General features: G+C 42.1%; 3 protein-coding genes and 1 long non-coding RNA gene across 5 annotated transcripts in view; 2 read left to right on the forward strand and 2 right to left on the reverse strand.

The window, feature by feature from the left end:
- Window positions 1-219, reverse strand: part of LOC107570210 (WD repeat-containing protein 1-A-like) — a 26090-nt gene extending 25871 nt beyond the window's left edge. Inside the window, exon 1 of the mRNA XM_016256416.1 lies at window positions 64-219. Coding sequence (XP_016111902.1) covers window positions 64-79 — 16 coding nt within the window. The 5' untranslated portion in view covers window positions 80-219. The remainder of the gene's footprint in view (window positions 1-63) is intronic.
- Window positions 220-1108: 889 nt separating this feature from the next.
- On the forward strand, window positions 1109-5929 carry LOC107570211 (uncharacterized). The gene is made up of 3 exons (XM_016256417.1): window positions 1109-1448; window positions 3102-4467; window positions 4610-5929. The coding sequence occupies exons 2-3, from the start codon at window positions 3223-3225 to the stop codon at window positions 5927-5929; spliced, it is 2565 nt and encodes an 854-aa protein (XP_016111903.1). The 5' UTR covers window positions 1109-1448; window positions 3102-3222.
- Window positions 5854-13145, reverse strand: part of LOC107570218 (uncharacterized) — a 10097-nt gene continuing 2805 nt past the window's right edge. Inside the window, exons 6-14 of one of the 2 annotated variants that reach the window (XM_016256425.1) lie at window positions 11256-11290; window positions 10890-10909; window positions 10623-10787; window positions 9067-9091; window positions 8681-8702; window positions 8092-8143; window positions 7976-8004; window positions 7818-7909; window positions 5854-6025 (exon numbers count right to left, since the gene is read on the reverse strand). In XM_016256425.1, the coding sequence (XP_016111911.1) occupies window positions 5942-6025; window positions 7818-7909; window positions 7976-8004; window positions 8092-8143; window positions 8681-8702; window positions 9067-9091; window positions 10623-10787; window positions 10890-10909; window positions 11256-11290 (524 nt within the window). In that variant the 3' untranslated portion in view covers window positions 5854-5941. Of the gene's footprint in view, window positions 6026-7817; window positions 8005-8091; window positions 8144-8680; window positions 8703-9066; window positions 9092-10622; window positions 10788-10889; window positions 10910-11255; window positions 11291-13145 lie in introns of both variants that reach the window. The other variant, XM_016256424.1, reaches the window with a different exon arrangement.
- The window catches only part of LOC107570219 (uncharacterized), a 10269-nt gene continuing 5805 nt past the window's right edge, over window positions 8682-13145 (forward strand). The window contains exons 1-2 of the long non-coding RNA XR_001607008.1: window positions 8682-8692; window positions 10760-10770. This is a non-coding gene — a long non-coding RNA (uncharacterized lncRNA). The remainder of the gene's footprint in view (window positions 8693-10759; window positions 10771-13145) is intronic.

Here is a 13145-nt window from a genome sequence, read left to right on the forward strand (position 1 = left end):
ACTCTCACACACTCTCACACACTCTCACACACACTCTCACACACACTCACACTCGTGACTTACTGAGCTCGTAGGACATCTCTGCTGTTTCCGGTGAGCGGTGAATGAATGAGCGGCTGAGGAGGGCTTCTGTCACCGGCGGCTCGCGGAGCGCTGAACGCGGAAGGGGCGGGGGGCGGGGCGAGGGCGCTCAGCTCTGTCCATATATAGTCAAGAACTACTGAAGCGCCCGATCAGACCTGCGCGCACACGCCCGACCGGAAGTGACGTGGCCGATGATGTGTTCCTGATTTAAAAGTCCTCTGACTTCAGCGTTCAGCGTTCAGCCCCGTGAAATCCGGCCATGTGTCACAAGTATAGTTATTTATTAAAAAAAATACTTGTTTATTGCATTTATGTGTTTTTTTTGCAGCGTTAAGAAAATAAATATCCAACAAAAACTTTATTGTATATAATTACAAAATATATACAATTTACTGTTTAATTTTATGAAGTATATTCATTCATTTATTGAATTCAGCATCGTGTCCATCTGGGATTGTTGATCCTGAATCACAGCAAACTCATATTGCAGAAGAACATGACCCTCTCTCTTCCGTTTCTATGAAGAACTCAATGGAAACCACTATCTCGTGTCCATGGTTTATGTGTTTGGTGTTGGCAGCCATAAGTGTGATATAATGTACAGTTCAGCCGATCATTATTGTAGAGTAACCCGTCGGGTGACACTGCACATGCTGTCTGTACTGTATGTGATGATCACCGCAGTAATAAACAATGCTGCTGTGCTTTATATGTGAGGAGTTCACTTGAGCAGACTCCACATAACCAGCTGAAGTAGCATATTTATATATATACCTGAAATAATGCAGAGTTAGCGCTACAACAGCAGAGAACTGAATCATCAGGTACTTAATAAGATTGTATTTACAAAGGGGTGTGGCCAATATACACCCAAATAAATACACATACACGTATTACCAATAGCCATCCTATAGCACCATCAGAACGTGTGAAGCTTGTCTGTAAACTGGGAAGCTGTGTGTGATGGGCGCCATCTTGGCTCAAGTTATATAAGAGCAAGAGCGCCGCGCGGGTGGCTTTACTGGCGATCTCACAGCATCCCACGAACCAAGCGGCTGCACCAGGCGGTGTGCTACTAGAACAAAAGCTCTGAGCTCTGTATTCTGTCGTCGATCAGCGGCAGAGCGAGCAGACACGTGCTCTGAGCCGCTGCGGTTATGAAACGCGTGAGCTGTAGAGTTCTACTGCAGCCAGCAGCCAATCAGAGCCGCGCGTCGCGTCACGTGCTCCGCGCGCGCTCTGCTGCACAGTCACACAGCGGCAGATAGAAAACAATGCAAGCGAGCCCGGCGAGAAACTAGTGAAGAATGGACGAATTAAGCGCATCAGGCGCTCTTCTGAGAGGAGGACGCTTTTAAGGCGAGGTTAGTGTCTTAACGCATCCGCGCGTGGCTCACGCAACGCTTGAGAAATGCGTGCATGCTCTGCTTATTTACATCGCCTTACTGTGTGCTGTGCACATCTGCTCCTGATGAGCCAGCAGGAGATCTGCAGAGACAAGTGTGATGGATTTGTGCAGTTATGACCTAATACATTCTGTTTACTTCGCCTTACTGTGTGCTGTGCACATCTGCTCCTGATGAGCGAGCAGGAGATCTGCAGAGACAAGTGTGATGGATTTGTGCAGTTATGACCTAATACATTCTGTAAAGCCACAGTTTCCTTCTTTTCTCACACATTGCATCTGTTTATACTATATTGCTTGCATTTATAATATGTGACCCTGGACCACAAAACTAGTCATAAGGGTCCATTTATGGAAATAAGCTGAATAAGTAAGCTTTGCATTGATGTATGGTTTGTTAGGATCGGACAATATTTGAAAATCTGGAATCTGAGGGTGCAAAAAAATCTAAATATTGAGAAAATCATCTTTAAAGTTGTTCAAATGAAGTTCTTAGCAATGCATATTACTAATCAAACATTAAGTTTTGAGATATTTACGGTAGGAGATTTACTAAATATCTTCATGGAACATGATCTTTACTTAATATCCTAATGATTTTTGGCATAAAAGAGAAATGTATAACTTTACTAATAAATATGATTAAAACTACGGAAAGTATTGGTATTCGTGTTTTTAACCAGTAAGCCAAATCAAGAGCATTGACTGTGTTCTTGCATTACATGATTTTATAGGCAAACGTTTTGCCAAATGTTGGTTTCACACTGGATTTGTGTGCATTTTTATTCATTTTTTGCTTTAATGGGCTATTCATTGGTGAACAGTTTTGAATATCAAAGATTCGTTTAATCAGTATTGTTCAGAATGGCCTTATGACTGTTCAACCCAAATTTAGTGAAGAACAGAAAAAAAAATTGTAAGCCAAAATAAATGTAATAAACGTGAAATAAAAAAATGCAACTTTCAGATGCAGCTCTTCTGCTCAACATTGGAGGTCAAAGAGTGTTTATGCAATCGGACTGAAATATTATTAACAGAAAATCTGGGTTTCAAAAAGTGAAGCTTCAAGCTGATGGTAGCGCTAGAGAGTTTGACAGGTAGACTCCCAAAACTGGCCAACGGACATTTCAGACCATGTTCTATCAAATAACAACCAATGCAAAACCTGGTACACTGACTGTACTAGTTGTTCTGAGTGGTTATTAGTCATTTGCAGTTTGGTTGTTAGTGGTTGCATTTCCAAGTCTTTATGATATTCTGGTCTCTGTGGTTCACTTTCAAGATACCTTGAAAAAGACAACAATGGTTATAGTAAACTTCTTTACAAACTCTTTTTCCCCAGCTTTCGCCTAACTAAAGTGTCATCTTTAATGCTCCATTAAATTCACTTTCAAGATGCACTAGTGATTTGAACATGAATGATCTTTAACAGTGTTGTTGTTGGTTGCATTACAAAGAATTTATAGAAGCAAAGGTCAAATTAGAGTTGTTGCAAAACATAACCAATGAAGAGAGTGTTTTATGTGAATCAGTTGTTTATTACTACTTTTTGAATCGTATTCCTTTCCAATTTCCTGAAACACTCTTTTTTTTTTTCTCACCCATTGTGCAGATATAAACTAGCAGTGTGCTGAGCCCAAAGGAAGGGATTCTCACCAGTGGAAAAACAGCTAATGTGGATCACGTATTCTTTGGTTTTTGGACCGTAGGATTGTTAACTTGATGTCCTGACCATGCGTTCACAACAAAGTTTCATGTCATTTATGAACAGCAAGGCCAATGCTATACCTAGGAAAGACATTGAACGCCTGTGCTGTGCAAAATGCCGTTTTTCCACCAAGGACACTGACCTGTTCGAGAGGCACGTGTCCCATCATAAGGAGGTGACTTTATCCTGTGCGCTCTGCAGCTATGTTTCCTATTCGAAAACGGAGTCTCAGAAACACATCGTCTCGCACACCGGCTCGTACCCGTACAGGTGTAGCTTCTGCTCGTACGGAGCCGTGCGGAGAGATTACATGGTGAAGCATATTCTTCGTATACACAAGAGAAATGCGGAAGAAGGCTTCATAACTGACTTCGCTGTATCCACCCTAGATACAGCAGGTCCATCTGTTCCTGATGCTCTCGGGATTTCAGATTGGCCTGAAAGGAATGACCAGTGTGCAATTCCCAATTCCCATGATGAACACCCCAGTGGAAGTCAACCCGACCAATCATCTGTTATTAGTAAAACAGTGAACCAAACCAGGAGTAATCGTGCCCGGATGACCTACAGTTTCACGACGCCGTGTATGACCAATACAACAACCGTCGTTCCAGTTTCTAAGACTCAGTTCAATGGTGCCATTCCTAGCTGCGCTCCAATCGTGAGTCACTCGTTAGGCAACACGCCGCAAGTCGTTCTAAGATCACGGGAGGCAAACGGCAACCTATCGAACTCTCAACTCGGTGCCGATGGGAAAATCAAGGTTTCCATTTCGGAAAAGCTTATTCCGAAAGCCACGTTCCCAAGAGTCCATGTTAGCTCTACAGAACCACTACAGCAAAGGGTTGGTGTTTCGGAAAAGGCTATGGCTGCAAAAACCATTCCCAGAGTCCAGGTCCGAGCACCTGTTGAATTGAACACCCCGCTCAGAGCGCTGCTTAATACGCCCTTATCCAAGAGGAATATCCAGATGGATCAGAGGTCTAGTCAGTCCACAACAGGGACTAACGTTGGGATGCAGAAACCAGTTGTACTTCCCAGCAGTCCAGTCAAAAGTCCACTGCACTCCAGTGCAGAAAAGAGCAACCAATCAAGAATGAACTCCAGAGTACCTGTAAGATCATCAGCAGAAACATCGAGCCCGTTATCCAGTGTCCAAGTCGAACTGTTGGCTCCTTTGAACCAGCCAATTCAACACAACAAGCCTTTGACTGTGTCCTGTCCAGAGGAGATCAATATTCCTGCCGGGTGTTTGGTGGAACTGGTCGAGGTGAAAAACGAGCCCGTTATCCAGTGTCCAAGTGGAACTGTTGGCACCTTTGAACCAGCCAATACAACACAACAAGCCTTTGACTGTGTCCTGTCCAGAGGAGATCAATATTCCTGCCGGGTGTTTGGTGGAACTGGTCGAGGTGAAAAACGTCAACGGGACTCGGGAGTTGGAGCTACGGTTGATCCCACCCAATGGGATCCCGCAAGACCAGAAGAGCAACGTGGATGAACCTTCATCAGCCGCAACTGGAGGCAAACTGTCCTTCAAATGCCAAGTTGCCAAAGGGTGTCCAGTCAGCCCGTCCACGTCTGCAACATCTCACAAAGTCAAACAGCAGCGGCCTTCAACGTGCACCGGTGTTCAGACTATCACAAAAACTGTTCAATCAGCACACAAACCACAGTGTTCTTCAGAGACACCAGCCAGGTACAAGCGCAACCCGAAGACCAAGGATCAAGAGATCATCAGGCTCGAGGGTCCAGAATTGAGTTCTGAAAGCCTTCCAGTGATCTCATCAGTTTTCTCTCTTTGTCCTACGCCTAAGTCAACTCAAAGCATCTCAAAGTCCTTACCAGAAATGCAACGCTGGAAGGTGGCAATGAAAGAGCCGAAGGACGAGGTGAAGGGTGCAGAGAAACCGTTGGTCTGTAGTATTCTGATTAAAAAAGAGGATACTGAGGAGAAACCAAAAGGTGCTTCGTGGAGTCTCAAGGAAACAAAGACAGAGGATAAGACTAGTAAAGGCTCTGCAATATCTAAGACTCATGGTCAAGTGAAAAGATCAGAGAAAACCCTAAACACAAGCCACTCAAAACAAGCTCCAAATTTGACTCAACCATTGGTTTTGCCAAACCAGAGCGTCATTCCATCAAACAAAGATGACATTCCACATCAAGACAAGGGACATTCTGAACATGAGTCTGGCCAAAAAAAACATTCCTGTGTTTTCAACATGTATCCAAAAGTAGCTTTGTTCAGGATTCCCAGTTCTATGTTGGAACCCACCAAGAAGCTTCCGGAAGCGCCAACTCGAGAGGAGAGTTTGACGGCGCGACCGGTTCTCTGCTGCACGCTAAGCGAGCAGAACGTGTCCGGAAGTCCTGAAGTGGCCATCAAGCTGATACTAAAGAGAAACCTTTGTGAAAGAGAAGAGAAGCACCAAGACTCTCCACCACGTAAAAAACACAAGAAAGAAAAGAGAAAAGCCAAGAAACGCAGGTCATCGTCGGTTGGAATGGGCCTTCCTCGATTCTCAACCGAAGATCAAAAACTGAGGTTAACTCCTCTGAAAGCGGATCAGCGCATCAAGCTTCCCGGTCCGAACCAGCCGGTTGTGGTTCTGAACCACCCCAATCCTTCAGTTCAGAGCACGCACAGTCCACATGTTTGTTTTCTGAGTGTGATTTCTGTACGTTCTTGTGTCTCTGAACTGTTAACAAATGTGATGATGCTGGAGTGAAATGAAGGTGTGTTATACCCGGTTGACCAGGTGAAGAGCGTGTTCAGCGTCCACACGACTAACCGCACCAACATACCAGTTCTGATCCGCCAATCCCTGCAGGACAGACGTGACACGGACATTAGCGGTGTATTTTCTAAATGCATGTTATTGATCTTATGTTGAGCAATCTGTCCAGTCATGCACTACGTTCGGAATAATTACGATTTCTTAATGTTTCTGAAAGAGTCTCTTCTGCTCACCGAGGCTGCATTTATTTGATCAGAAACACAGCAAAAGCAGTGAAATATTATTACTATTCCAAACAGCTGTTTTCTATGTGAGTATCTGTACAACTGTAATGTATTCCTGTGATGCGCAGCTGTATTTTCAGCATCATTCCTCCAGTCTTCAGTGTCACATGATCTTCAGAAATCAGTATAATATGCTGATGTTCTGATCCGCCAATCCCTGCAGGACAGACGTGACACGGACATTAGCGGTGTATTTTCTAAATGCATGTTATTGATCTTATGTTGAGCAATCTGTCCAGTCATGCACTACGTTCGGAATAATTACGATTTCTTAATGTTTCTGAAAGAGTCTCTTCTGCTCACCGAGGCTGCATTTATTTGATCAGAAACACAGCAAAAGCAGTGAAATATTATTACTATTCCAAACAGCTGTTTTCTACGTGAGTATCTGTTAAGCTGTAATGTATTTCTGTGATGCGCAGCTGTATTTTCAGCATCATTCCTCCAGTCTTCAGTGTCACATGATCTTCAGAAATCAGTATAATATGCTGATCTGCTGCTCGGCCGTTTTCATGGCAAGAAATATTATGGCTGGATTATATCATATTTTAATAATAAATTTTTTCTAAAAACTCCAAAACTGTATTTGGCTTAGCTCTGTTAAAAATGGCTAATTTCAGATAAATGTTCAGGTTATATATTTTGGTTGCACTTGTGAGTCAATAAAAATGTAACTGCTTGTGTATAATATCATAATATCAATAAATCGATCGATATACTCCTGTATCGTATCGTAATCGTATCAGAATCTTTTGAGGTATCTGCAAATATCGTATCGCTAGGCATGAGAATCGATATCGTATCGTATCATGATGAAACTTTCTATTTACATCTCTATTAAGTACATACTAGATCTCAGGTCAGATGGAGAATGAACTAAATGCAGTTAACTATGTAGTAGACAAAATACTACTAATAATAATTAGAAACGGATTAGTATTAATAATTGGCATTTCAATCTAAATCTGATGTCATAATAAAATGGAGTCAGATTAGAATTTATATTAAATTACTTCGCACAATTACTTTTAACCACCATTGGATACCTTCGTTGGGCCAATTGGGTGGACCGTACAACAGGAATAAATTACATTTGACAATAAATTACAATAGAAAACTTTCAATTGTAATAATGTTGCACTGTTTCTACTGTATTTTTGATCAAGTAAATGCAGCCTTGGTGAGTAGAAGAGATTTCTTTCAAAAACATTTAAAAAATCTGAATTATTCCAAATTTCTGACAGGAAGCATGTTCTATTATTTTTTTTAAACAATGTAAAACTCAAATCAAATTGTCATAACTGGATCTTTTTCTCCAGACAGACTCTCCAATCACCTAAACTCCGCCCACAATTTTCTGCAAGCTCACATTTAGACCCGCCTCCATTTATGAGTGCCACGCCCACATTTCAACATCCAATCAACAATCGGCAGACAGAACTAAATCTCCGCCTCTTTTTCAAAAATCTGTTACAGTGCTGAAGAAAAGATCTGCAGCTACTTCTGCTTCATCTCGACTTTAAACACTGCTGATTTGAACTGTAATAATAACTGGAGCGTCAGTGATAACGGCAGTATTAGCGCTGATGCTGTACCTGCGCAGGTTTGCTGTGGTTGGTGAAGCTGCCGTCGGTTTCTCCTTTAGCAGGAGGCCATTCGTGATGCTGCTGCTTCCTGGCGAGTGAATCTGTAACGAATCCAGAATCTGTGAATCTGAGCTGCTCCAGCTGTGATTCAGTGAGTCGGTTCTTACCGAATGAGCTCTTCTGGCTCTCACAGGAGCTGCAGGATCAGACAAACACTGTTACACACAGCATTCCTCTAATTAATGATGTTAAAATGCACAGAATGTGTGTCTGCGGTCAGTACCTGTCCAAATCCTGAGAGTCCAGATCCAGAGAAAACCTGTGAGACGTGTGACCTGCAGGACAGGTATATTATATTTTATTATTACAGCTATTATTATATTACACTACAGTCAAGCGTTTTTGAACAGTTCGATTTTTTATGTTTTTAAAGAAGTCTCTTCTGCTCACCAAACCTGCATTTATTTGATCAGAAATGCAGCAAAAGCAGTAATATCGTGAAATTTGTGAAACTACAGAAATCATAATAATATGCTGATTTATCATCGCGAAGCATTTATTATTAATCATCATTATACTGATTTCTGAAGATCATGTGACACTGAAGACTGGAGTAATGATGCTGAAAATACAGCTGCGCATCACAGAAATACATTACAGTTTAACACATATTCACATAGAAAACAGCTGCTTGAAATAGTACAATTATTTCACAATATTACTGCTTTTGCTGTACTTTGGATCAAATAAATGCAGGCTTGGTGAGCAGAAGAGACTTCTTTAAAAACATTAAAAATCTTACTGTTCAAATACTTTTGACTGCTAGTGTGTATTATATGATATATTATATTATATAAGGCAACATAACTTACTTGCAGATGATGGTGGTTTAACCTGAGGGTGAAATGGAGAGTGATTATTATTTACATGAATTATCTGATTTATGTTTGGGTTTCTTGAATACACAAAACCATCAGACATCATGCTTTAATAGAGATTGTTGGCAATTTCTTTATATTTGGAACATCTGTTTCTTTAAATACAACATCTGTTGGTCAAAACAATGGTTATATATATTACTGGATGTATTTGCGGTTTCATAAATGCCTCTGTGATGAATAGCATGGCATCAGAACAGGATTTTGTAAAAAGTAAATTAAATTGTGTATGGATCGAGCTTTGACTGATTGACTTTGTTGTGCGTGTAAAACATGGAGCTAATGAATGAATTTGAGTTACAGCAAAGAAATGGACTTACATTCTCTCGCTCACTCGGACTGGATCTGAGAATAAAAACACACAAATCAGACAGTTTAACTTAAATAGGAGAAATTAAGGGTCCACTTAAGTCTTTTTAAAGTAATTTTCCAGTCTTGTTTTAAACCCTTTTCATAGACCGAGTCAGCTCTGCTGAGAGTTTTAGTTGCTGCCGATGCAGGTGACTGTGATTTTAATTCTCTGCTGCCTTTGTCACTATAGACCACCTGTTGCTCTTATCTAGATTAGAATCCTGTGTGTGGGGTTAAAAGGTTCAGTCCTGAGTCTAACCGAGAGATATTTTTCACTCTAGTTTCCTCTTCTTGAATCTGGAATTCCTCAGGGCTCTATTCTAGCACCTTTGCCTTTTCTCTCTTTACATGCTTCCTTTAGGTTCGATTCTGAGAATGAATGGCGTGTCTTTCCACTTTTATGCAGATGATACCCAGATCTATCTAACTATTAAAAAATGACCCTTCTGCAATACAATCTTTATTTGCATACCTTGATGAGGTAAAGCTCTGGTTTGCAAGTAACTTTAAATGACTCAATGACTGAGGTTATAGTCTTAAATAGTCTAACAATTTTGAGTTTAACTCTTTCCCTGCCAAACATGGAATTTTCCAGGTTCCTGTGTTTTCACTGTTATACACTCGGGGGCGCTATTATGCATCTCCTGAATAAGTCCAGAATCTCTCGATCAGAAACACAGTTGAGGAAGACGCAAAAACGAGCGATCTCATATGTAAGCAGATGCATGTGAAAAATAATACGATCATCAACAATAAACGGCATATAAATGAAAAGTGCCTAATGTTAGCGAGTGAAATGGAATGTGAAAGGAACTGGCAAAGGCCATGATTGGTCCATTATGTACAATGCTTGCATGTTATTGGTCATAATACTTTTCGATCATTACCTTCAGCAAGCATGAAAACAGGAAACCAAAGCCAAAACAAATCCTGGCCAGGACGCGTCCTGGGAAAATGGCACGTATGGTCACCCTAGTGTTGATGATCTACTACAGCTATGCTTTGATCATCGTACTGAATATGATCCAGTTTGTAGTATTCAATAAAAACGTGATTTTCTCAGCTTTCTGTGTTTTTATTTTTTACAGTTAACAACTCTACCCAGGAAAGCCTGTCAGCTTTTAACACCAAGGTTCGGAACCTCAGTGTTCTTCGTTACAGTCAGCTCACTTTAGATAAACATGCTTCCTCTGTTGTTGCTTCTAGCTTTTTTCGGCTCCACTTACTTTCTAAAATTAAACTAAAATTAATTTCCTGCCTGAAAAATCTCTTGAGAAAGGTAGTGAGGACATCATTAAAATAGTCCATGCGACATCAGTGGTTCAACTGTAATTTTACAAAGCTACGAGAATACTTTTTGTGTGCAAAGAAAACAAAAATAACTATGATGTTTTTGTATGTGTTATTTCCTGTTTCGACTATGTGAGTTTGTGCATCGCTTTGGTCAGTCCTGTGACTGCTTTTAAATGTGCTTTATAAATAAATGACTTGAACTAGTTTCTGCAGGTGTGTGTGTGAGACTCACTGTGTCCATGCGGGTCTGCTGTTGTGTGATCTGGTTTGCGGTGACGCTGGTGCTGGTGCTGGTCTGGATGGAGGAGACTCATCAAACTGGTTTGGATAGTTAGGGATGGTCTGCACTGGTAGAGGCGGTAAACGCAGGTGATCTCTGGGTAATGATCTCACCGGCCTGAAACCGCAGCACACAATCACTACACTGAACACGTGTGTGTTTCTCACAGGTGTGTGTTTCAGTATGACGTGTGTCTGCACTGTTGCTGTGTTTGATTACCTCTGTGGGACTGTGACAGCCTGTCATGAAGAGATGCACACACATGATCATCAGCACAAAAACAACACAAACTCATTCAGTGCAGAAAGTGATTCAAAAAGAGACTGAAGAAATGAAAACACGACCACAGACTCTTACAGAATTATTAGCTGTATTATATTTCTTTAACATTACTGCATATAAACTACCATTCAAAAGTTTGGCATCAGCATGATTTTTAAATGTTCTTGAAAAAGTCTCTTCTGCTCACCAAGGCTGTATATATTTAATCAAAAATACAGTAAAAACAGTGATCAGTCTTACTGAGCCCAAACTTCTGAATGGTGGTGTATTTATTAATAAAAAGAAGTCCGGTGTTTTCTTTACCCTGTCAGCAGATCCCATCAACTCCAATCGTCCATCTGCAGACACACACACACACACACACACACACACACACACACACACACACACACACACACACACACACACACACACACACACACACACACACACACATGCACGCACGCACGCACACACATGCACGCACGCACACACAGATTCACAATTCAAGCTCAAGCATCCTATTGCTTTTATAAAGTATTGCATATATTTTCATTAAAATATTGTTTTATGTATCAGATATGCACAGACAGAGATAAAGACAGAAAGACAGAGAAAAAGACAGACGGACAGAGATAAAGACAGACAGATGGACAGACAGATAAAGACAGACAGACAGACAGAGAAAAAGACGGACGGACGGACGGAGAGACAGATGGACAGACAGACAAAGAAAAAGACAGATAGACAGCGAAAAAGACAGACAGACAGATGGACAGACAGAGATAAAGACAGACAGACGGATGGACAGACAGAGAAAAAGACAGACGGACAGAGATAAAGACAGACAGACAGATAAAGACAGACAGACAGACAGAGAAAAAGACAGACGGACAGAGATAAAGACAGACAGACAGATAAAGACAGACAGACAGACAGAGAAAAAGACAGACGGACAGAGATAAAGACAGACAGACAAATAAATACAGACAGACAGATGGACAGACAGACAGAGAAAAAGACAGACAGACAGACAGATGGACAGACAGAGATAAAGACGGACGGACGGACGGAGAGACAGATGGACAGACAGACAGAGAAAAAGACAGACAGACAGATGGACAGACAGAGAGAAAGACGGACGGACGGACGGAGAGACAGAGGGACAGACAGACAGAGAAAAAGAGAGACAGACAGACAGATGGACAGACAGAGAGAAAGACGGACGGACGGACGGAGAGACAGAGGGACAGACAGACAGAGAAAAAGAGAGACAGACAGACAGATGGACAGACAGAGAGAAAGACGGACGGACGGACGGAGAGACAGAGGGACAGACAGACAGAGAAAAAGAGAGACAGACAGACAGATGGACAGACAGAGAGAAAGACGGACGGACGGACGGAGAGACAGATGGACAGACAGACAGAGAAAAAGACAGACAGACAGATGGACAGACAGAGATAAAGACAGACAGACGGATGGACAGACAGACAGACAGACAGAGAAAAAGACAGATGGACAGAGATAAAGACAGACAGACAGACAGATGGACAGACAGATACAGACAGACGGATAGACAGACAGACAGAGAGACAGAGAAAAAGACGGACGGACGGACGGAGAGACAGACAGACAGACAGACAGAGAGAAAGATAGACAGACAGACGGACAGATGGACAGACAGACAGACAGACAGACGGACGGACGGACAGACAGACAGACAGACGGACGGACGGACAGACAGACAGACAGACGGACGGACGGACAGACAGACAGACAGACGGACGGACGGACAGACAGACAGACAGACGGACGGACGGACAGACAGACAGACAGACAGAGAAAAAGACAGACAGACAGATGGACAGACAGATACAGACAGACGGATGGACAGATAGACAGAGAGACAGAGAAAAAGACAGACAGACAGACAGATGGACAGACAGATACAGACAGACGGATGGACAGACAGACAGAGAGACAGAGAAAAAGACGGACGGACGGACGGAGAGACAGACAGACAGACAGAGAAAAAGACGGACGGACGGACAGAGAGACAGATGGACAGACAGACGGACAGATGGACAGACAGACAGACAGACAGACGGACAGACAGACAGACAGACAGACAGACAGAGAAAAAGACGGACGGACGGACGGAGAGACAGATGGACAGACAGACGGACGGACAGACGGACAGACAGACAGACA

The sequence above is a fragment of the Sinocyclocheilus grahami genome, unplaced genomic scaffold (genome assembly GCF_001515645.1).
Source record: "Sinocyclocheilus grahami isolate Dianchi unplaced genomic scaffold, SAMN03320097.WGS_v1.1 scaffold1427.1, whole genome shotgun sequence".
NCBI classification, from domain to species: domain Eukaryota; kingdom Metazoa; phylum Chordata; class Actinopteri; order Cypriniformes; family Cyprinidae; genus Sinocyclocheilus; species Sinocyclocheilus grahami.

Excerpts from the sequence above, each read along its gene's own strand:
- LOC107570211 (XM_016256417.1), top strand. The coding sequence starts at position 3,223 with ATGCGTTCACAACAAAGTTTCATGTCATTTATGAACAGCAAGGCCAAT. Across the intron at positions 4,468-4,609 it reads GTTTGGTGGAACTGGTCGAG|GTGAAAAACGTCAACGGGAC; the intron begins GTGAAAAACGAG and ends GAACTGGTCGAG.